The sequence below is a fragment of the Nycticebus coucang genome, chromosome 22 (genome assembly GCF_027406575.1).
Source record: "Nycticebus coucang isolate mNycCou1 chromosome 22, mNycCou1.pri, whole genome shotgun sequence".
In the NCBI taxonomy this organism is placed as follows: Eukaryota; Metazoa; Chordata; class Mammalia; order Primates; family Lorisidae; genus Nycticebus; species Nycticebus coucang.
The window spans coordinates 7,256,920-7,281,467 of record NC_069801.1 but is presented as its reverse complement, the minus strand read 5'-3'; the positions used below and the strand labels follow the sequence as shown (position 1 = coordinate 7,281,467).

Sequence of the window (24,548 nt, the reverse complement as noted above, 5' to 3'; positions counted from 1 at the left end):
ATCATACTTGAGAGACAATACTTATACCTTTAAACTCTAAAATGAAACAAATGAAAAAGTGTACATAAATCTAAAAAGAACTCAAATCAAGTGGCCATAATTTTCCTTCTTTTTAAAATACTACCATATTGACTTTGTTAAATGTGTTCTCTTTACAACCTATCACATGCTAACCGTGATATGCATAACTTGGTATGCCAAGTTTATGTGCCAACATGTAAATCCTATCTCATGTCAAAAAAAAAAAAAAGATTTTCAGATATTTAGATCCATTTATTACAGGGAAGGAAAAACTACTGAGGTCTGGCCAATTCACATGTCACTAAATGATCCTTCTGTTTTCATTAAATTCCCAGAGGCAATTAATAATTTTAGGAATTATTAATTAATTAATTAAGGAGGCAAAGTAAGCCTCCTGAAGAGACTGCAGAGTTTATGTAAAAGAGAGAAGATGCCTAAAACAGTGTATAAAAAAGCAAGCACAGAAAGGACCAGGTATATAATAACAGAGTACTCAATGGAAGGGAATCCCCAACATTAAAATGTGCTGCATTTGAGGGGCTATCATAATAGAAAACTTGTTTTCTATTAAGAAAACTTAAAGAGACAGCATCTTGCTCTGTTGCCCAGACTAGAGAATACAGTAGCACTATTAGAGCTTACTGTAAAATCCATTTTTAATGGTGTCATTAGGTAAAAATAACTACATAAAATAAATATTAAATATTTACTGAAAACAACTGCTTTGTTATCTTCTCAATGATTGATCACAGGGTGCATTAGAAATTTACCTGTGGGTTGACCAATGCAGGGCAATAAGAAGTTATTTTCCATTCAGTATTGCTCCTGACATAATTCTTCAGTCTAATGGATTAGAAACCAGTTTCTCTTGCAGTCAAGAAATGTAAGTGTAATCGGAAGCTGACGTTTGAGGAGGAAAGCAACTTCCTTCAAGGAGTTGCTCTTGAAATCCTGTTTGCTTTCAGATACACAGAGCAAACGACCACCAGAATCTGACTGTCTACAGATTATACGTCCATAGAAACTAAGTATGTCTTAGGGACACAAAATCATCACCAACTCCTTGTTTTAGAGAACACCAGATAGCCTTTCTCTGTTATACCTAAGTACTTAAGTATGGTCCCAAGACTAGCAGCACTGGCACCTCTGGTAGCCTGTTAGAAATGCTGACTCTCACGTCCCCGTCCAGACCTGCACATTCAGTGTCTACGTGTTACCAAGACTGAGGTGGCTGAGAAACAATGCTGTAACTAATGGACCAACACTGAGGCCAGTCAGAAAAGCCAAGTTAAGCCTTGGACCCATGGTATCAAGTGTTTAATAGCAGGTAAGACCCTATCTTTTAAGTCTTGGTTTCCTCAGCTATAAACTTATATATACACCTGTTAAGAGAGTTGTTTCAGGGATCAAATGATAGATGTTAAAGCTTATAAATTATAAAGCACTATACAAATAGAAGGCACTAACTGTTAATAATAAATAGAGCTTAATTACACCTGTCTTTGTTTGATCTCAGACCACCAGAAGCATGTTATTAGATCATACTACCTTATTAAGATAAAAGGCTCCTTCATGTGTCACAAACCTCTCAAATCCCTAATCTCTATGTGCCTAGATCTTTCTGTTTTCATTAAAAACTAAATGCCAACCAGGCCTCCTAAAGAGACAACCTATAACACTGCTACTATCCTGCCCCAAACACTTGACTTATTTTTACCATCTATTCTTTTGGGGGCTTCACTGTAATTTCCAAGATTACAAACTAACTGGTTTAACCCATAGCCAAGCCTGAGAACTGAGCTAACCTGGAAAAGGCTGCTTTTTGTGCTCAAGTCCTTGGCTTTTCTGGTCCATTTAAAAATAGCCCTTTCTCCAAAACACAGAGTATGACCAAAAGACTGCGGTTCGTTCACATGCTGTATTTTATCCTGAGGGAAGAAGCCAGTGCCCCAGTTTTCTCTTTAATGCCTCCTAATATTGTCTGGCCCTAATGCCTCCTTATCTTAAAAGAAGACGATGAACCGTAAAAGACAGGAACTTCCTAAACCACTTCCACAATACCCAAAGGTTAGTTATTTTTTTCTTTTTTTTTTTGAGAGTCTCACTATGTTGCTCTTGGTAGAGTGCCATGGCATCACAGCTCATAGCAACCTCTAACTCTTAGGCTTAAGCGACTCTCTTGCCTCAGCCTCCCAAGTAGCTGGGACTACAGGCGCCCACTACAACGCCTGGCTATTTTTTGGTTGCAGTTGTTATTGCTGTTTAGCAGGCCTGGGCCGGGTTCAAACCTGCCAGCCTTGGTATATGTGGCCAGTGCCCTACTCACTGAGCTATGGGCGCCAAGCCAGTTATGTTTTTCTTATGTATCAATTTGAACAGTGAGAAGCCTCTTACAACAAAATTGGATGGTTTTAAAAATAAAAACCTAACTAATAGATCAACTTATTAATTCATGAGATTCAGTTTCAAACAAATATGGGAAATCAATTAACGTCATAATATGCTAAAGTCCTGAGTGTCATAGCGGGACCTCACACTGACCTTCCAGCTGCTCACCCAAACCCCCTCCTGATCCAGAAGCAGCAGGCCTCCTCTCCCTCTGCGCTGGCTATGCAGCCCCTGCTCCCAGTGCCCCCACACATGCCACTGAGAACCTTGTTGAGAATTCAGACTCCATGCAGGGGAACAGAGAAGATTAACACATGCAACTGTGCAGCAACACTTTTAGACACAGTTTAACTTAAAAAAAAAAAAAAAATCCCCCAGCACAAGAACAATCCCCAAAGTCAGCCCAAGAGCAGAGAATTAGTACTATCAGGTGATCGGAAACAAAACCAAGGCAAACTCCCACCAAATTCAATATCGAGGGTAATAATCACTAAAAGAATCATCACTGATATAAATTCCAAAACCACTTATCAAGAGGCAAAGGCTACCAGAAAAGCTCTATCTCTCAAAAAGTACTTGGTTGTGAGGAAAGTAAGGATTTGACCCTAAGATATCAAAGGGACAAAATAGTTCCTCTATGGACAGTTTTTCCAGCTAAGGCTACCAGGAAACTTAAGTTCTTTCTCCATTAAGGAAATGAAGGAATAGCGTGTGGTATCAGTGAGAGAAGCGATTTGGGTGTGACCGTCTGTGCATCAGGGAAGGTATGGGAACAAGCTGCCCTTCCTAACAGTTAGCAGATTCAGGATGGACTCCTACCAGTCTCTGCTGCTCCAGAAGAAGATCTGCTTCTTCCTTCTCTTTTTTGTATAATATCTCCATTTCCTGTAGCCTAGAAGAAGGAAAAAAAAAAAAAAAAGAGTAAACTGTGAAGTCACTGAGCCACTTCACGAATTTGCCGTATGTTTGTAAGAAGAGGCGGCACATGGGCCACAGAATATTTGTGTCATTACCTTTTCTCCATCTCCTGTTTCATATCAATTCCTTGTTTTTCCAGAAGCTCTCTCTGAGCGAAAGTCCAGTCCACTGGCTCAGAGGGGGTTTCAGCAGAAGGAGTCTTTTCCCGCTCAGCTCGTGCTTGCTCAGGGTGGTTAAAACGGAAAACATGGTTTTTACCCATAATGATACGATTTCCTAGCACAAAACACAGAAAAAGATTAAGGAATCATTTTTAAATCTGTGGTAGTAACCTTATTCTCCCTAAGGCAAAAAAGACGGCTTTGGAGGTTTTATAAGAACAAAAACGCTAATGCTGACTATCACTTCAGGCTCTAAACAAAGAGTCATGAAGTTGTTCACACAAGACCTGCGCACACTGCTGAAGACCTCAAACTCTCCCAGTCTCACCTGAGCGCAGCTGAACAGGCTGGGCCACCCTCTTGCCATTTACGTAGGTTTCTGAGCGCTCACAGGGCTCTAGAGTCACGATAACTAAGAGGAACACAAACTAATGTTATTATCACAAGTCACTGGAGTCAAATAATGGAAAACAGTTGACCATCAGGATTCATGGTAACCAAAATAAATTCCTTCAGTCAATCACGTGACCGAAGCAGTACATTTTCAGGCATCAGTTCCAATATAAGAGGCTACTTGGGATTATGGCTCAGATAGAAATATTTAATTGAACTTGAGAAACCTCAGATGAACATTATAATACTAGCTTTGGTGATATCTGACAACTGGACCAATAAACTATAAACCATCAGAAATCTTTCAAGTATGAGATACAGATAATAATAAGAAATTGATGATGCTAATATTTTGATTAAGGAAGGAATTAATTATACTCCACAAGAATACCATTAGATTATTGTCTCATTAAAATAATCTGGGCAAAAATCAAGATTTACTTTTCCTTCCCTTTTAAATAAAAATCAATTCTACTGGGTTAAGACTTGAGGTCCTTTGAATTGCCTATGACCCAGCATATTTGTTCTTTTCTTTCTTTTCTATATAATAATTAACATTCAAGACTAAGCCTAATTGCCTATGTCCCACTTGGCTGTTGGCAGCAATGAAAGGGCTCCTTTTGTCCAGGCTATTTTCATGTAAAGTAGCTATGTCCATCTCTGCATTTGTAAGCAGCCCAGGTTTCTTCATTTTTCAATATTAGGTCGTACAAGAAAGTATCACTGACAGAGACAAGGAATACCAGGTGTGAAGCATTTCTCATATACAAATGAAAAGGTTGTTGGAAAAACTCCAAGGAGGACCTCTTACCTTCACCGCTGTTGCTTCTCTCGCTGCGGAAGACACAATGCTCCTCCTTGATGTGAGCCCCACTCAGCACTATGTCCTGGCGCCGCTCAGCATCTGCTTGGCCAACCCTGAACACAGGAGAAAGCATTTCCCAGGGAAATTCAAATACAAAAACCACCATAAACAATGGTGGTCTTTCTCCCAATGAACCTCTTTTTCTCAAAGAAAAAGGTATTGCCTTTTTGTATCAGAAGCTTTCAATTGCAAATTCTGTTCTCATATATGAACAGCCTCCCTACATCAGAATAAGAAGCCATGGAAGAATGATTCGCCAACATAACTCATACAGCATTGTAAAAGGCACCAGTAAAATAAATTCCCTAATGATTTCATTTAAGTTGTTAAAAGGAAAAAATTTATTGGAAGTATTATAGAGAAAAAGTGCATTAACTAGCTCAGCTGACAGAAAAAAAAAAAAAAAAAATTAAGTAACCAAAACAAGAAATGTACCTTGTGATTCCATCTTTGATGTAATAAAGCAGGCACTCAGACATCAGTGGGTCTTCATTGAGATTAACAAGATGTGGGGTCTGAAAAAGGTTACAGATTAGGAATTCAGAGCAAGGCACCGTGAGAGGGCTGTGGCAACGACAGGGGCTTACGGAAGGTCAGGCTTTTCCAACTCCCTACACTGCCTGAAGAGGGATATCCTTCATTCCCAGCTGCAAATCCACAGTAAAGAGAAAATATTCTCTTCAGGCCACTCTGAGCTTCATCAATACGTTCCATTTAAAAATAAAATATGATTGGCTCAGCACCTGCAGCTTAGTGGCTAGGATGCCAGCCACATACACTCTCCTAAGGGCGATAAAGTAAGACTCTGTCTCTACCCAAAAAAAAAAAAACAAGTTGTCTTAAGGGCAGCACCTGTGGCTCAGTGAGTAGGGTGCTGGCCCCATATACCAAGGGTGGCGGGTTCGAGCACAGACCAGGCCTGCCAAACAACAATGACAACTACAACCAAAAAAGCTATGATGGGCATTGTGATGGGCACCTGTAGTCCCAGCTGCTTGGGAGGCTGAGACAAGAGAATGGCTTAAGCCCAAGAGTTGGAGGTTGCTGGGAGGTGATGCCTTAAAAAAAAAAAAAAAAATTAAATCTTTCTTCAGCCCAGGCATTTATAAAAATTAACTGATCCAGAGAATCAGCCTATCTTAATTTTTTCTTTGTGCTTTGATTTTATCAAGAATTGGGTCTTGTTCTTTATCATATTTTATTTTTGAGACAGTCTCACTTTGTCACGCTCAGCAGAGCGCGGTAGCATCACAGCTCACAGCAACCTTCAGTTCTTGGGCTTAGGCGATTCTCTTGCCTCAGCCTCCCAAGTAGCTGGGACTACAGGCACCCACTACAATTTTGTCATTGTTGTTGTTGTAGTTTGGCCGGGGCCGGGTTCAAACCTGCCACCCTTGGTATTTGGGGCCGGCACCCTACTCACGAGCCACAGGTGCTGTCCCTTAAGACAACTTTTTTTTTTTGTAGAGACAGAGTCTTACTTTATCGCCCTCAGTAGAGTGCCCTAGCGTCACAGCTCACAGCAACCTCCAACTCCTGGGCTTAGGCGATTCTCTTGCCTCAGCCTCCCGAGTAGCTATGACTACAAGTGCCCGCCACAACGCCTGGCTATTTTTTTTGTTGCAATGTGGCCAGAGTTGGGTTTGAACCTGCCACCCTCGGTATATGGGGCCGGCACCCTACCCACTGAGCCACAGGCACTGCCCAAGATTTAATTTTTCATTTACTTTTATTACAGTGTCCCCACACCCTCTGCCATTTTCCATCTACAATTTCCATCAGTTCTTCCAGGGTCCCAGTTATTGCCTTGAGTTTATTAGTCTTTATCTAATTAAAAGAAATTAAAATTACTGATACTCAGTAATATAAACATCTTCTAAAAATCTTCTTCATTTAACTCTAACATTTCTAAAATCTTTTTTAAAAACCAACCTTCTTTGGTGAAAATACCCCACTGGAATCCAAAAATAAGTCACACGGTCTTGGGGCCAAAATCTACTCAAGATAGTGCCAGCAAATATGGAAAAATGAAACAAAAGTCAGATCAGGGGTTAAGAAAAAGTACTACAAAGGAAGACTGAAAAGAAATTAGAAAAACCTCTATATCTTCTCAACTAGCATCCACCTCTGCAATTTATGAACTTGACTAGTTTGAGAAAATCAAAACCCTCTGTGGGCAATACTCTTTAAGGTCCATCTTAATGGTGACCTAAGAAAAAGTAAACCTCAGGAACAGGTTCTCAAACTGGATGTAGTCACTGGTATACCCCTTCCTTTCCTAAGGAAGCCTAGAAAGTTAAAGCAAGATGGGAAAAATTAAAGTAAGAAAAAGCTTTCGAAGTAGAAATCTCAGTTTGGAATTACATGCTGTTTATGTTCAAGTCATTTATGATTCATGTGAAATATCATATTTTCACAAGTTCTTATAAAAAATTTCTCCATGGCAGAACCTGTGGCTCAAAGGAGTAGGGCACTAGCCCCAGCCAAAAACTGCAAAATAAAAAATAAAGAAGTTCTCCACAATTTTTAACACTAAAAAATGTTATGAAATACTTTTAGATATATGCACAGGCACAATTTAAATTTTATCAAAACTATAATTGCTAAAATCTCTATAATCATAGATAACATCTGGTAAAATACATGTCTTACTGAAGGAAAAATGATTAAGCTAAAAATCATTGCCCTTTCATAATATAAACACAAAAAATACTTAGTGTACAAGTGTTACAATATGTATCTATGAAGTCTTTAAATCAATCTTTTCTGTTGAAATTATCACAATGAAATTTATAAAAATGTTCTATAGCCAACTAACCAAGAGTCCTACCAACAACCACAGGAATATTTCAAACTACATAAAATAAAAGTTAACAATTCAAAACTCATCATCCCTTATTCCTAACCTAGAGAGACCATCAGAACTTAGTACATGAAGATGTTTAAGTCTCCAATGGCCAATCTGAGGCCATTTGAAACGAAGGACCATCTTACAGTGGTATAAAATACATCAATATACGTTCTAATATGCCATGTAAATAAACACACAAAATAATCAATTTCTAATAGTTTCCTAGTATCCAACAATATCCAACTTGCAACCTAAAAAACAAAACAAAAAAAACCTTACTATTCCAATTAGCTAAAAGACATCTAACTCTAACTACTTTACAACTACGATTATGTAAGTAGGAGGGTGACTACTGGAGTCATTTTTTAAACAATAAACTGAGATGGGAGCAGAGGAGTCTAGAAGGATAAGGAAAGGAACTCTGTGCTCAGTACACTGGATGTCTATAATGGAAGCAGCACATTCTACACAAACCTGAACAGCTGAAATTTGTTCCAAAAAGTTATAAAGCAAGGTAAATGACTTCTGTGAGAAAACCTACATAGAAAAAGTAGCCAGAACTGAAGCGAGGAACACTGGGTTAGGTTGGGCATTTACAACAATGGAGATGACTAAACAAACTGAATCATGGCCCAAAGTTACAAATTTACTGCTTAAGTTTTTTGTTTTATAAACGGTAAACATGATGAGCATTTTAGAAATATGCTGCCTTTAATACTGTAAGACCAGACTCTGTAAGATTAAAACAGAAATATCTGAAATAAGTACCAAGATTTGTTTAAAAGAAAAAATGGAGGCGGCTGGGCTCAGTGGCTCACACCTGTAATCCCAGCACTCTGGGAAGCTGAGGCAGGAGGACTGCCTAAGCTCATGGGTTCAAGACCAGCCTGAGCATGAGTGAGACCCCCGTCTCTAAAAATATAAAAATAGCCAGGTGTTGTGGTGGGCACCCAGAGTCCCAGCTACTTGGGAGGCTGAGGCAAGAGCATCACTCAAGCCCAAGAGTTTGAGGTTGCTGTGAGCTGTGACACCACAGCACTCTACTGAGGGCAACAAAGTAAGAGTAGGTCTCAAAAGAAAAAAAAAAAAAGAGGTCAAAGGGCCCCCCTGAAAGACATGAAGCGCCCCAGTGACTAAGACAAAAACGGTCTCTCTTCGGTTGGGTTTCAGAGCATGCTTCCTTACCTTTTTAGGTGAGAAAACCCCTAGGGTTCCTCCATCTTCTCGAATGGCAACTCCCATCTCAGCCAACAAGGCCTCTCTAGAAAAAACAAATACCTCAGAATATCAATACCAAAATGTCAATTAAATCAGTCCAATATGAACTGGAAAATAAAGTATACAAAGCAAAACAGTAGGTCAAATCTAAAGCCAGTGATACAAATTCGAAATAATGTCATCTCATCGTTAATACGAAATTATTTTTAAGAGAAACAGAACATTCAAAATAATTATGCTATGTTGGATAAAATTGTAACTTGTTTCATCTGACTCTAAAGATAGACAATAATTCATCAATATGTCTATTAATATAAAAAAGAAGATATTCCTTAAAACCATGTATCCAACTCAAAGAACTACTTCTTAGGCCAAATGTGATGGCTCATGCCTACAATCCTAGAACTTTGGGAGGCCAGCATGGGAGGATCACTTCAGGCTAGGAGTTCAAGACCAGGCTGGGCAATACAGTGAGACCATGACTCTACAAAAAATAGAAAAAATTAGCTGACTATGGTGGTGCAAATCTGTAGTCCCACCTACTTGGGAAGCTGGGGCAAGAAGATGACTTGAGCTCAGGAATTTGAGGTTACAGAGAGCTATAATGAATGATGGCTAGATCTGGGAAATAGAACAAGATCTTGACTAATTTAAAACAACAACAAAAAAAACCACAAAAAACATTTCTTCGGAATAAAGCAATCAGAAAGTAATTTTGCTTTATGAAATATGGCCTATAAATATGAATTTGTCAAATGTCTCATGCACGTCTTCATTCTGACTCAATAATTCTAGCTTAAAATCTCTAAAGAAATTCTAATTGTGTGCAGCGCCTGCAGCTCAGTGGATAGAGTGCCGGCCCCATATACTGGGGGTGGCGGGTTTGAACCTGGCTCTAGCCAAACTGCAACGAAAAAATAGCCAGGCATTATGGCGGGTGCCTGTAGTTCCAGCTACTCAGGAGGCTGAGGCAAGAGAATCACCTAAGCCCAGGAGTTGGAGGTTGCTGTGAGCTATGATGCCACAGCACTCTACCAAGGGTGATAAAATGAGACTCTGGCACCGAGCCAGAACTGGTATTTTTTAAATGTACCTTTATTTCAATAGCAAAAGTATCATTTGGGGACTCAGCGTCCATAGCACAGTGGTTACAGCACCTGCCATGTACACCGAGTCTGGCAGGTTTGAACCCAGCCCACGCCTGCCAAACAATGACAACTGTAACAAAAAGAATCCGGGTGTTATGGCAGGCGCCTGTAGTCCCAGCTACTAGGGAGGCTGAGGCAAGAGAATCTCTTAAGCCCAAGAGTTTGAGGTTGCTATGAGCTGTGACGCCACAGCACTCTACTGAGGGCGACATAGTGAGACTCTGTCTCAAGGAAAAAGGAAAAAAAAAAAAAGTATCATTTTGGGTTATGTGCATCTTCAGGGTAGATAAGGATTTTTAAAGTTTATGGTCCAAACTACTTCACCCCTTACCAAACAGGTTCTACAGAAGGTAACTGAAAAATAATAATCAAAATAGCTATTTGTATTTGGGCCTTTATTAAAGGCAGTCTACTTTTTGCAAATGAAAAACACTATCCCTCAATATGTTCCTTTTTTTCCTTTTTTCTTTGAGACATGGTATTGCCATATTGCCCAGACTGGCAGGCAGTGGCCTTGTCTTAGTTCACGGCAACCTCCAACTCCTGGGCTCTCTGCCTTATCCTCCTGAGTAACTAGGACTATGGGAGCGTGCCATCATACTGTGGTTAATTTTTCCCTGAGTAATTTTTTCCACTTTTTATAGAGATGGGGTTTCACCCTTGCTCAGGCTGCCTTGAACTCCCAGCCTCAAACAAATCCTCTTGCCTCAGCCTCCCATTCGGCCAGGATTACAGGCATGAGCCACCATTCCCAGCCTAACATATTCCATTTCTTATGGCTCTCTAGCAGCATGTACAATGGCAAGTGTTAATCACATAACTTCCTGAAGAACATTTAAATATGTGCATTTTATTTCAAGTGTAAATTCAACTGGCCATAAGACCCCAGCCAGGTTTAATTTTTGCTTCATGTTTTAGATTTGTTTTTTAACTTTGATTTCATCTTTTCTTACTATAAAAGTAATCCAAATTTCTTAGAAAACTTAGAAACATTCCAATACTTTAACCTCCTGACCTCTCCATTCTGATAGCCTCTGTTTTACGAAGCTTCTCTTCCCAGGTCTCATTCAACTCAGCAATGATCTTCTCTGATTCCTAAGGAAGGAAGCACATGGTTAAAATGGCAAAAAGTCTTATACTCTAACATAACATGTCTAGGAAAGAAAGCAGATTATGCCTTTCAAGATCAAAGGCAAAATCTAATATGATGAAATTTTCTTTTTTAATATGTCATGTAAGAATCATAAAGACTAGGTCTAAATTTTTTTTTTTTTTTTTTGCAGTTTTTGGCCGGGGCTGGGTTTGAACCCGCCACCTCTGGCATATGGGGCCAGCGCCCTACTCCTTTGAGACACAGGCACTGCCCAAGACTAGGTCTAAAATTACATCAGCCCCATATAAAACCTCCAAGTCCTAATAAAAATACTTTAACGGTTGAGTCTGCCTGTGTGTATGTGTGTGTAGGAGGAGGAAAGGTTAATATTAACATCCCAAAATGCAAGACGCTTTTTCTGACAACCACTTCTATAAAAGAATAAAGTCCCAAAGGTATTCATTGCTGTTACTTTAACACAGTTTCACCATGATACTGTACCTTCTTAAACAGAACACAATGGCCAATGTAAAAAGAATATTAAATCTCATCTGAAGGCATGATGCTACTGAATGACAATCACTCGCTGAGATTTTATATTACATAAACATAACAACTAGAACATGTTTCCTGTTCTGAAGAGCTTACTATATAAAGGGAAAGAGAGAAGTAACTGATGAACTTATCCATTCAATAATTATATTTAACTCCTTATACATCAAGCCCTGCTCTAGGCAACCAGGGGTGTCGCAGAGAATAAATCCCTGCCCTTAGAGACTTATATTCTAGTAAAGTGAACAAAACAATCAATTTTAATATGTCAGACAGTGGTAGGTACTTTGGAGAAAAAAATGAAGCAAGGAAGAGAAAGAATGTAAAGGGAGGACGAGGGGAAGGAGCAATCTGAAGTGAGGCTGTCCAGACAGACCTCCTGACCAGGTGGCCTGTGAGCAGAGACAGAAGAGCAGGGGCTGCCTGCGGCTATGTAGGGGGACAGGCAGGAAACAGCCCGGAGTTTTCCAAGAACAATCATGTTGCTAGAGTAGCATGACTGAGGATTGAGAACGGTAGGAGATGAAAGAATAGTGTGGTAGCTACGAGCTAGAACTAGAATATTCACAGGTCTCTGTGAATTTAAGTTGTCATATACAAAAGGTTAAACACTACACAGAACATTCCTTGAAGCCATCAGACAGCCAAGGTTTTACTGTACTCAACAAAGTATGCTTCATCAGAGTTCCAAATGTAAGGCGCTTAGGCTGCTTACCATAGCACTTGCCCTCACCTGCTTCTCTGGTGGGTATTTACAGGCTAACACTAAGCAATGGCACTCACAAGGCCGACTTTGATACCAGACTGATAAACACCACAGACACCATGCAGTGGCTATAGCTAGCTGTTCAAAACCTTACCGGATAGGAAGCCAAATCAAGGATACATACACTTCAACTCATTTCAATTTGTGGCTTAAAACTGAAGCAATAGATCACTTACTTTTGCCAGAGAAGCTTGTGGAGAAGTCAAGATTTTTACGATGGTGTAACAATGAGTGTTCTACATATGGAAATTGGCTACTCAATGAATTTAAGCAGCAGCCACACTGTGTAAAAATAACATTCAACCAAGTGATCTTTTCTTAAGTCAAAAATAAACGGAAGCAAAGGGAAATAAAATGTTAGGAAAATGAATTTACCTCCTCTACTACTATTTTCCATTACAATATTCTTCTCCTGCAGTGTCATGCCTCAAGAATGCAGCTCCTAGACAGTTTCAAGCTTTTCTATTATACAACCACTGCCCTGCACACTGTGGGTGACAAATGTCACCTGTCTGCAGCATTAAAATGCACGTCTGCCCAAATGGAATTCTCACCATTCACAAAATAAGAGTAAAACGAAGGCATTCACACCTCAGCAAACCACCATGCTACATTTAACAACTCAAGACGACACAAAAATCATAAAAAAATCTATTTTCTTTCCACAGGAAAGCCAGTGAAGATAAAAAAGATTTCATTTAAGTTGGTGAAATGAAGAATTAAAGCAGAGGAATTTATTTTCTGATTCAAGTAATAAGTTTTGTTTTAGTAGGAAACAGGTAAATTGGGGGAGAGTTCCCTGAATAATGACAATGTTATTCCTTAGACATTATCTGGAAGGCATTTTGACCTAATTGTCTTAACTCTTAATATCTGACATTATTTTCAATTGGTCCCACTTGGCAGTTAGGGAGAAATTTCCCCATTCCACTGTGATGAATGTCAGAGGAAAAGATAATCTCATTTGTGCACTGAGGCTTTAATAAATAGTAAATTGAAAATCCAAAGAAAAATAACATTTTGTTGTTCTCATTCCCACAAGCTCCCCATCTCCTGCCCTGGCTCTAAATAGAGGCCTGCACAGCAACACAGTCACCGACACCTATCATGAGAAATGTGTGTGGAGCCTTAATCACACAGCTTCACTAAGGTCTTTAGTAAAACTTCAAAGTCAATTTTACCAACAGCACAAATTACCCTGCAGCTTGTGATATTTAACAGATAGATGTCTGCCGGGCGTGGTGGTTCACACCTATAATCCTAACACTGTGGGAGGCCAAGGCAGATGGACTGCCTGAGCTCAGGAGTTGTAGAACAGCCTGAGCAAGAAAGAGACCCCGTCTCTTAAAAAAAAAAAAAAAAAAGCTGGGCATTGTGGCAGGCACCTGTAGTTGTAGCTACTTGGGAGGCTAAGGCAAGAGGATCGCTTGAGCCCAAGAGTTTGAGGCTGCTGTGAGCTATGACATCATGGCACTCTACCAAGGGTAACAAAATGAGACTCTGTCCAAAAAAAATAAAATAAATAAAATAAAGATGTCTCTCTCCCTCTTCTCTTTGCAGGTGCTGAACTTAACCACTTTGCATTAACATGTTTGGAAAAAAGAATGAGGATCATTATTTTTGTTTCTGAAGTACTGTATTTTTGGAGTAAAATGCCAAGTAAAAGGTAGGCTGATTAAGAAAGAAAAAGCAGGGTGGCGCCTGTGGCTCAGTGAGTAGGGTGCCGGCCCCATATGCTAAGGGTGGCGGGTTCAAACCTAGCCCTGGCCAAACTGCAACAAAAAAATAGCCGGGCGTTGTGGCGGGTGCCTGTAGTCCCAGCTGCTTGGGAGGCTGAGGCAAGAGAATCGCGTAAACCCAAGAGTTAGAGGTTGCTGTGAGCCGTGTGACGCCACGGTACTCTACCCGAGGGCGGTACAGTGAGACTCTGTCTCTACAAAAAAAAAAAAGAAAGAAAAAGCAGAAGCCCATTCTTCCTTTTATGAAATCTTTTCAGCTTTACCAGAGAACCTAAATGAAAGCCTGGTATCCCCTATCATCAAGCTTACACAACACTTGCATTACATTTGTAAAGGAAGTCACTGTTCTCAATCGTCCTTGAATGGCCAGGGGTTGAGGGGAACACTGAATGAACGTGAAGAGGACCACTGGCTGGCTGCACAACTGTGACTGCCCAGATCCTTAATAAAGTCTTTGGCCAGGCGTGTTAATCTCATTTATGGACTAAGGCTTTAATCAACAAATAGTAATAACAGCTATAATCCTAGCTTCTTGGGAAGTTGAGATGGAAGGATCACTTCGTTTAAGCCCAGGAATCTGAGGCTACAGTGAGCTATGATTGCACCACTGCACTCCAGCTCAGGTGACAACGTGAGACCCTGCCTCTTTAAACAAAAAAAAATTCTGCCTTCCTCATGTCTTTTACCCTGGCACTTTTGAATAGAGGCCAAAAGGTATGGATCAAACTATCATGCTGAAGATGAGTAGCAGAGGAATAAAAAATGTTTGCTTCAAAGCAGATGATGCTGTCGCAGTCACCCCTTGGATGGTAGGATTCCTGCACAACTTGTCTCAGCACCACAGGTGACAACTGTCTATTCAAGGTAGTCATTGAGGGAGAAGGGAAGAAATTATGAGTTAGAAGGCTTTGTTTCTCATAACTTTCATATGCCAGGGAAGAGTCAAGACAGGATCTGGCAGAGTCAACAACAGGCTAGGAAAGGCAAGTGAGGACACCTGCATTCGTGCAGCACCATGGCCCCAAGATGTTGTGAGCACCAGCACAGGGGGACACAGTCCTTCCTGTGTAGCAACGATAGGGTATCAAGGTATTCAGTGAACTTCCAGAAAAAAGAATTTAATGTGTATCCGAATAACCCTGGTAGAGTATGAATGTTCAAACTTTCCCTCTATTGTATATTTAACAGAAACATGGATCTCTAAGAATTCCATCTTCAAATGAAGCCAAATGTTTTCAACTACTTATTCCAACCAAACTTCTAGCTAAACAATTTCAGTGTGACTTATAAACTAACCCAGAATTAATGCACATATCTTTAATCAGTCACTCTGCATGACGAACCTATGACCTACCATTGCAGCTCTCCCATCTCTGCCTGGCCATGTCAGTCTCAAGCATTCTGGTGAGAAGAAACTAATTAATTTATAAGGCACCTTTTTCAGTACACCTATAAGAGTTAGGAAGTTCTCCGTATGCTGAGTCAAAATCTCAGTGATTTTTAATCTTAGTTCTGCCTTGTGGTGCTACATGGAATACCTTACACCCAGTCTGAACTATAACTTACCTTCAGACGTTCAATGGCTTCTTCTCCTCCAGGTGTAGACATGATCCTCTCCTGAATACTGGTCACAGATGTCAAGCCCACTTGACTATTGAGTGAGCAGGAAGATGGGGATGAACTGAGGGACCCCATGGATGCTGTGGAAAAATGGCCAGGGCGTTGATTCTCAGAGGCTAGCAAGTACCTATGCTTATTGTTCTGAAAATCTTTCAGATCTGAGAGATAGAAAAAGTGGGAAAGAGGGAAAGGAGCAGAGGAAGAAAAAAAGACAGGAAGGAACACTGGTGTAAGAAAGGATAGCATTTAAGCACCAAGACAAAGACACACTATAATACAAAGACAGGATGTAATTGTTTTAGATGGCAGTTCTAAAACATGTCTCTTTAATACTGGTATCCTAGAGCTTATCATTTCTTCATTGAGAAACTAAAAATTACCAATGCAGGTTAACATTATATCTGGTAGGACATAACCAGAGCCTCAAAGGATACTATTTAGGCATTCTCCCTGAACAGCTAAACTACATCCCTTTTATTCTTTCTTTCTTTTTTTTTTTGGAGTCAGGGTCTCACTCTGTTGCCGGGCTAGAATACAATGCCATCATTATAGGTAACAGCAACCTCAAAGTCCTTGGCTCAGCCTCACCAGTAGCTGGGACTACATGCATTCGTCAGAAATTTTTTCTATTTTCTATAGAGACGGAGGTCTCACCGTGCTGCTCAGGCTGGACTTAACTCCTGGCTTCAAGTGATCCTCCCACTTCGGCCTCCCAAAGTGCAAGGATTACAGGCATGAGCAACTGTGCCCCACTACGTTCCTTCCAGTCTTTCTATTGTTCCAAGTCTCCAATGCTGTCATATTTCCACTACTCTTAAATTCTAGTAGTTTATAACAGTAAGGGAAAAGCAATGAATATTTACTCATCAATAATAATCCCTATCAGCCCAGTCCAGTGTTCTATGAAATTCAGCCAAAATTTCCAAGAAAATGTTATAGTTAAAAGAAAACTTTCAACACACTCAGTAGGGTACTTTGTATGACATCTTAATATGCTAAAAGGTTTTTTTATAATACGCCTTAAATAAAAAGGAGAGGTAGTTATAGAAATGACAGGAATTTCACTAAAGTCCTGGTTAAGAACTCAGGACCAACTGATGCCTCATGATTGCCTCAATGGGGAAGGACAACTAGCAAATGTATGAGATTTAGTGTCATTTCCATTCATCTATCAGAGCAAGCAAAAAATAAGGCTGATTATTTGCTAATTTAAGTAAGGCCCTTACTTTGCCTAACACTATAATCATGGGTCACTGGTAAGCCTGTTTCTTAGTATGAAATGCAAGTTTGGGGGGCATACTTTCATTTACTGTAATTTCTACTTTTAAACTTAGTACTGGTTAAAAATCCACAAACAACAAATTCATTAATTTGTTATTGTACTTTCCTTCATTAGCCATCCTTCTTAAGTAGATGCAAGTGGTACTCAAGCATTCCAATTTTAAAATCAGCTCACTTTTAAAATTGAGAATATGTATATTACTTAAAATTCATATCAAAACAAGGTAAAGTCTTCCTTAAAGGAGCTGAGTCAATACAAATAGCTGGAGAAAGTATTATTAGTTCCCTCTGGGTCTGCTCATCTCTACTATTTAATGGAAGCCAGTTTCTGAAGCCCCTTAAAGGCCAGTGATTACTTCAAGACAGTTTGAAAACCACCATCTGCAAATACAGAACATACAGAAATAAGCAAAGAGGCATGTTTTAAAGCGGGACTGGGAACTGGTGCGAAAAATTAGCCACCAGGTAACAGCAGCAGGTGGGAAAGACCAGGATGGATGGAGCTTAAAAGGTCCAATGGAAGCCCTGAAAGGAATTGAGCTCAGTAGATTAAAATGGAAATTGAGAAGTCAGGGCTGCTTTTCTTCACGGATACAGAATTAAAACTTAGTCATGCATGGTTTTTCAGGAAATGCCACAGCTGCTCAGAAAAGAGGTAGGCAACAAGCTTGTAGGAGCATCTTGAGCACAAAAGCAAGAATAAGAAGGCATCTTTTCCACATCAGTATTGCTCAGCTTTGGAAATCTCAGACAGAGCTGTTCCAGTCCAAGAGTCACCTCAGTATTAGCACATTACAAGGCCTTCCAGGCAGAACCTTCTAACAACAGCCAGGGCTATATTTAGTTTCTCCTATGTATTTCCTCACTGTCTACTAAGCTCCTTACATGCCTTCTTGTAAAAATAAACAGATCTATAAGAATTTAAAAATTAATCTTGAAATCAAGGTTCTTCAGTTCATCTAAGTTAACAATTCCTTGATCAATTACCTTAAAAGATAAGAAATTCTTTTCTCGTGAATGAGATATAGGGAAAGGATAATTAAGTCCACATGATCCTTTATAAACTCTCCTCATTTCAAGCACACATTTTAAGACACTTATTTGTTTAAGTTTAATTTATAATTTATGAAAAGGGGAAAATGATTATGCAACCATCAAGTAAGCTGAGGCAGAAGATATGAATAAAACCCACTTAGCATAAGCACAGTGAGTGATAGCACAACATTTACAGAGCTCCTCATTCACAGAGTTTGGCCAACTTGATTGTCTTTAATTATGTACACAAAGCCTCAGATTTATAATGCAAATTAAAAAGTTTTTTTTTTTTTTTTTTTTTGTAGAGACAGAGTCTCACTTTATTGCCCTTGGTAGAGTGTCGTGGCATCACAGCTCACAGCAACCTTCAGCTCCTGGGCTTAGGTGATTCTCTTGCCTCAGCCTCCCAAGTAGCTGGGACTACAGGCCCCCGCCACAACGCCCGGCTATTTTTTGTTGCAGTTTGGCCGGGGCTGGGTTTGAACCCGCCACCCTCGGTTTATGGGGTCAGCGCCCTACTCACTGAGCCACAGGCGCTGCCCTTAAAAAGGATTTTTATACTAAATAAAAAGGGAACAACTCAAGAGGCAGAAAAACAAATGTTAGTGTAATAATGATTAAAAGCAAGGGCTCCGAATCACACCATCCAACCCAACCAGGTGGAAACTGCGGGATCTCAGGCAAATGAACCACTCCAGGATACTGATAAAATGAGCATAACGGAGCTTTTTAAGTCACTAACAATATATTCAGGGTGCCCAGAAAAGGGCATGGCATGTTACAAACACTCAGTAAAAGTCATTATCATTGCTATCACCATCATGTATGACTTGGGATGTAATTTAATCATCACATGGGGGCAAACTGAAGAGCAAAAGCAAGAGATTCTTAAGCCTCTTAACTCATTCAAGCCAGTAACTGAAATCCAGCAAAGACTGCTTTGCTCAGTGAAGAAGGGCAAAAATAGGATCAATTCTGATTCTACACTTGGCTCTGTCTGGGATTTCCCTGGTAGGACTGCCAGCATGCAAAGCTCATTTTAAGGCTGATCCAGCAGAGGCAGAATAGCAAGTCAGAGTACTAGAAAAAACCAATATGCAAAATACACACATTTGCCTCCACTTCCAGAGTAATCATCGATCAACGGATCAACTGAAGGTAAGCAGGAGGGAAAATACGAGAAGGGTCAAAGTTTAGGTTTAGCAGTGACACAGAGAGGGAACATAGCAGTATTTGGCGTTTGGAAGATGAAAAACTTAACACCTAGAATATATCATCATTTTTATAAACTGTATTCATGTAAACTCAGGCATCAATCAGTTAAGAACTAAGTTAGAAAAGGCCTTGAATATCTTATTGGAATTTCAAGGAATCTAGTATTATTTTTGCAATCAAAAATAAAAAAATACGATTTATTAAACAAATCATACTCTACCATATTCTATTCTATTTGAAAAATCTATTGAACTCAAGAGAACTTCTGATTAAGCTATTATATAGGCAGATCATTGAGTTTTCAAAAGATATATTTTAAGACAACATTGTAAAACAATCCCCTCTGAAGTAGAATTCCTGAACTTGACAGAAATTGGACTTTTCCCCTTCATATATTACTGTGGAGTAGAAGACAGCTGACCATTTTACAGGAGGAGGCGGTGACTCTTATCTGAAAGTAGACATGAATGTAGGCTTCTTACACCATCTATTACTGCCACTACACTAATTCACAGTGACACATTAAACAACTTCAGATAACCTTTTTATGTGATTAATTTCTCAATAAGTTTAACATTACAAATAAACTTCACTGTTGATCTAAAACACAATTCTAATAAAAATACAAGTAGTGACATATTCATGTTTTAGAAACTAATTTCATGAGTTTAAATGGACAGCCTGTTATACAACACAGAAAGGAATCTAGAGATTATTTTCATTGGTTTTTTAAGGAAAAAAAAATCCACTATCATCTACCTTCATCAAATTCCTTAAATTGACATTTATTTTAAACATAAGAACCCTGAAGAAGAAAGTATTAGATTTTGTGTTGATCCTTAATTCACTTACTGTCAATAATATCTCCCAGCCCCTGTGCACGAAGAAGGTCCTTCAGCCGTGTTACCTCCTCCTTTAATTCTCGAACCAGTTTGGCATTGGGGTCCTCATTGATAACAGCATTGCATTTAATCTGTTTTGCACGATCTGCATATCTAGATTCAAAAGAAAAATTCATTCTTGACATTTCTCTGATATTCTACTTCTCATAAATAACGTTCTATTATTTCTAAATCAAGCATCTGTTTACACATTTTATGAGCCTTGATAAATAATACATTTGTATAAAGCTTTATAATACCTTATAAAGATAAGGAAAAAGGCACAGATGAATTCAAGTGATTTGCCCAAGATCAGAATGGAAATAAATAGCAGAGAGAGGACTCAAATCCAATTTGTCAGACTACGGCATGTTCCCTCCATTATCAAGTGCCTTGCTGTTGTTGTTGTTGTTCTGAAAGACAGTGTCTCACTTTGTTGCTGCTAGGTTAAAGTGCAGTGGCACCACCATACTCCTGGTCTCAAGCAATCCTCCTGCCCTAGCCTCCTGAGTAGCTGGGAGTACAGCCATGCACCACTACACCAGCTGATATGTCTATTTGTAGTAGAGGGAGGGTCTACTTTTTGCTCAAGCTGGTCTTAAACTCCTGAGCTCAAGCAATCCTCCTGCCTTGGACTCCTAGAGAGAATGCTAGGATTACAGGCATGGGCCACCACACCCAGCCCACATATGAAGTGTCTTTAATGGAAGAAGGATAGAGATTTCCAGATTAAAGGAATGGAACTTACGCACATATATTCTGCTAGTGAACATTCTGTTGGCAACTTTTTTTTTCCTGTTGGCAACTTTTTAACGCTACATGTACCAATAATTTTATTACTTCTTATAACTTCAGCATTTCTATAACGACAAACACCACAAAAAGGGGACATATCTTTATATATATATATATTTTTTTTTTTAATTTTTTTAGAGACAGAGTCTCACTTTGTCGCCCTTGGTAGAGTGCTGTGGTGTCACAGCTCACAGCAACCTCCAGGCGATTCTCTTGCTTAGGCGATTCTCTTGGGCTTAGGCGAGATTCTCTTGCCTCAGCCTCCCGAGTAGCTGGGACTACAGGTGCCCGCCACAACGCCTGGCTATTTTTTTGTTGCAGTTTAGCTGAGGCTGAGTTCAAACCCACCACCCTCGGTATATGGGGCCGGCGCCCTACTCACTGAGCCACAGGTGTCGCCTTATACAAATAATATTATAAGAAATGTTCATTATTATCTGAAAGTTATCCAAAAATCTAACAAGTAATTTAAACATCTTTCCTGTGAAAAAGTTCTTACTTTTCCCAATAAAACTAAAAATCATACATAAGTACATTCCATTATGATCCAAATCATTTTTCCCCTAAGTGTTCTCTGTTACGAGAGGATGAGATCATTATATATATAAGTAACTACCCACACAGTATAACAAAATGACTTAGGGTGACAGTGGTCTATGTAGCTACTGAGATCACATGAGAGTACCTCAGAGTACTCAAAGTTTCATCGTAGTTGATATCTGCTGGGCTCAGAGCAGCAACCATTGCAGTCCGAGAATTGCCACCTAAAAAAGATGAATCATGAAAATCTCAAATCACGCTCATTTTAAAAGAAACTGTTATTAAATGTGTCAAATATGATAACACAAGTTCAGATTCTAAGATTTAATCAAAAGACACGCTGTTTAAATGTCCCCATGTTACTTGGGTTCTATTCTTCCCACTTGATCTTGAACCCACTCAAGTCGAGATCTCAGGCACTCTACCAAAACTGCCCTTAGCAATTTAAAAGTCCCTGGTGGTGGGGATAAGCCTACAAGTCCATTCTTTCTATCAACAACATTGGAAATAGTTGGTCACTCTCTCCTTCCTAAGAAAGAGCAGTGAATGAACAACAATGACCGGAAGGTCTGAAAATACCAGCAGTAAGGAGGAGTAAGAAGGATTGACTGACAGTCCTCAGAGGAGCGTGGGGTTTCAAAAGACTTCTAAAAAGAAGTAGTCTGAAGCAAGTGTGGGAGTCAGAAAGACAACTACTACACAGTTCATGCCCTAAGTATATGAGACATGAGAAGGACACCGTGGTTTAAAAGTAAGTGAATCTAACCAGCTATAATCAGGAGTAAAAATGAAAACAGACAAGAAGCACTCAAATTAGTACCATGAGTTTCTAGAGATTATTCTTCTCCAAAACAGACACAGAACAATTAATTACAAAAGATAATTAGTAAATAGTTGTCTGGCTTTTTATTTTGAGACAGAGTCTTTGTCCCATGGGTAGAGTGCTGTGGCATCATAGCTCACAGCAATCTCAAATTCTTGGGCTCAAGTGATCCTCTTGCCTCAGCCTCACAAGTTGCTGGAATTATAGGCACCCGCCACAACACCCAGCTAATAATCAGTAAATAGTTTTAAAAAGAGAATTACAAAGTCAATTTTCACCAGTGGTCAACATACCTAGATTTTCTCGAAGGAGCCAAGTAAGTACAGAATCTCTGTAAGGAATAAAATCAGTTTTCTTCTTCTTTTTACTCTGTTAAAGAGAAAGGAATAGACTTAGCATTGTTGGGGGGAAAATTCACATGAAAGGCAAATCAGTCTAAAATTCCCAACAAATCAAATTATAGTACAACCCCATCAATATTAAAATTCACAATACTCAAAAGCTCATACAATAATTTTTATTTTTACATTTTATTCTGAAAACTCTGTAACATATACAACAGTTGAGTGAGTGGTATAATTAGCTACCATACACTCTTCATGCACCTTCAACTAATCATCCTTTAATTATTTCCCACTTTTCCATTCTATTTTTCTCCTGAATCTTTTTTTTTTTTTTTTTTTGGAGGCAGGGTCTTGCTGTATCGCCCAGGCTATAGTACAGTGGCTCAATCACAGCTCAAAGCAAGCTCAAACTCCTGGGCTCAAGTGATCTTCCTGCCTCAGCCTCCCTTCCTGATTTCAACTATTTGGAGTCACCGCCTCCCAAAATGCTGACATTACACATGTGAGCCACTGCACTGGCCTGTGAAATGAACCATTTGAATAAGTTGCCAACATCATGTCCATTTACCATTTCATTATTTAATGAATGTATATGGCTAACCAGGCTGGGTACAGTGGCTCACACCTGTAATCCTAGCACTCTGGGAGGCTGAGAAGGGTGGATTGTTTGAGCTCGTGAGTTCAAGACCAGCCTGAGCAAAAGCAAGACCCTGTTTCTACTAAAAATAGAAAAAACTGAGGCAAGAGGATCGCTTGACCCCAGGAGTTGGAGGTTGCTGTGAGCTATGACGCCACGGCACTCTCTCCACCCAGGGTGACAGCTTGAGACTCTGTCTCAAAAAAAAGGAAATTTATGTGACTAACCACCAAATCATGAAGAAGACTACTGCCTATCTATTAACTTTTGCAAAGTAATGCTCACTTGCTTTCTTTGAAAGGAAATTGTGACAAAACCATTTGAGCAAGAGCTAAAAGTAAAAAGATGTAAGAAAGTAAGACTTATAAACATGACTAGGTAATTTTTCTATTAAATCTACTTATACTGTTTTCTTCATGACCCTTCTCATTACCACAGGATAAAGCAAAAAGTACCAATGAAAAGGCAGTACAGAAATGGAAACAATCATATCCTCTTACAAGTAAAAATTAATGCAAATGCTTTGCATATAAAAGCTACTCAAATCTGCTGGCAGACTACTGCACTGTGATGCCTTAACAAGCTACTAAGGCAAAGCCAAGGCTTACTCACAAACATCACCCCTTCAATCTGCAGCTTTGTAATTCATTCCTGGTATAATCCAAGGTTAAACTAAGGATGATCTACTATTCAGAAAAAGAGTCCTAAGTGGCTGCCCCCTGGTTTGTTGAGGAAAAGAAGTAGGCAAGTGGTATTGTAAGTCCATCTGTTATCACAAAGGTCCACATCATCCCAACCCACTCTACCCACAGATGTACATTTCACCAATTAGAAAGTTATTTCCAACAGCAGGTTCAATTTTAAACCACACCGAGTTCTAGAGAGAATTAAGCCTTTCCATCAGTCAACACATTAGTGGAACAAACTTTGTATTTTGTACTCCACTACAAAATCCTCAAGACCTGAGCCCTCAGTTTATCCTCTTGTAGTTCTGAAACATACTATTTGCCCATGGTTAGTACTGAAAATGTAAGATTTAAAATATGTTAATTACAAAGACCACAAACAGTAATGTAAAAATAAGCAATATCAGTTTGCCAAAAATGTTCTATTTTCATTTCTGTCAATTACATTAAGATGGAATAGCTAAATTAAAAAGCATAAATAGAATTTCAATCCCTTTCATTAGAATTTTAGCCACATCTTTCCTATTTGCTGTCTTATAGAACTCACCTTATTTGTTCTCATATCCATACATTCTTTG

General features: G+C 39.3%; 1 protein-coding gene across 10 annotated transcripts in view; it reads right to left on the bottom strand.

The window, feature by feature from the left end:
* Positions 1 to 24,548, bottom strand: part of KIF1B (kinesin family member 1B) — a 170,291-nt gene that overhangs the window by 84,468 nt on the left and 61,275 nt on the right. For 5 of the 10 annotated variants that reach the window (XM_053577259.1, XM_053577254.1, XM_053577257.1 and 2 more), the window contains 11 exons: positions 22,597 to 22,672; positions 21,626 to 21,704; positions 20,117 to 20,259; positions 15,680 to 15,813; positions 10,979 to 11,058; positions 8,783 to 8,858; positions 5,182 to 5,261; positions 4,693 to 4,799; positions 3,817 to 3,900; positions 3,423 to 3,603; positions 3,229 to 3,301 (listed from right to left, as the gene is read on the bottom strand). In XM_053577259.1, the coding sequence (XP_053433234.1) occupies positions 3,229 to 3,301; positions 3,423 to 3,603; positions 3,817 to 3,900; positions 4,693 to 4,799; positions 5,182 to 5,261; positions 8,783 to 8,858; positions 10,979 to 11,058; positions 15,680 to 15,813; positions 20,117 to 20,259; positions 21,626 to 21,704; positions 22,597 to 22,672 (1,113 nt within the window). Of the gene's footprint in view, positions 1 to 3,228; positions 3,302 to 3,422; positions 3,604 to 3,816; positions 3,901 to 4,692; positions 4,800 to 5,181; positions 5,262 to 8,782; positions 8,859 to 10,978; positions 11,059 to 15,679; positions 15,892 to 19,159; positions 19,202 to 20,116; positions 20,260 to 21,625; positions 21,705 to 22,596; positions 22,673 to 24,548 lie in introns of all 10 variants that reach the window. The other 5 variants (XM_053577250.1, XM_053577256.1, XM_053577251.1 and 2 more) reach the window with 3 other exon arrangements.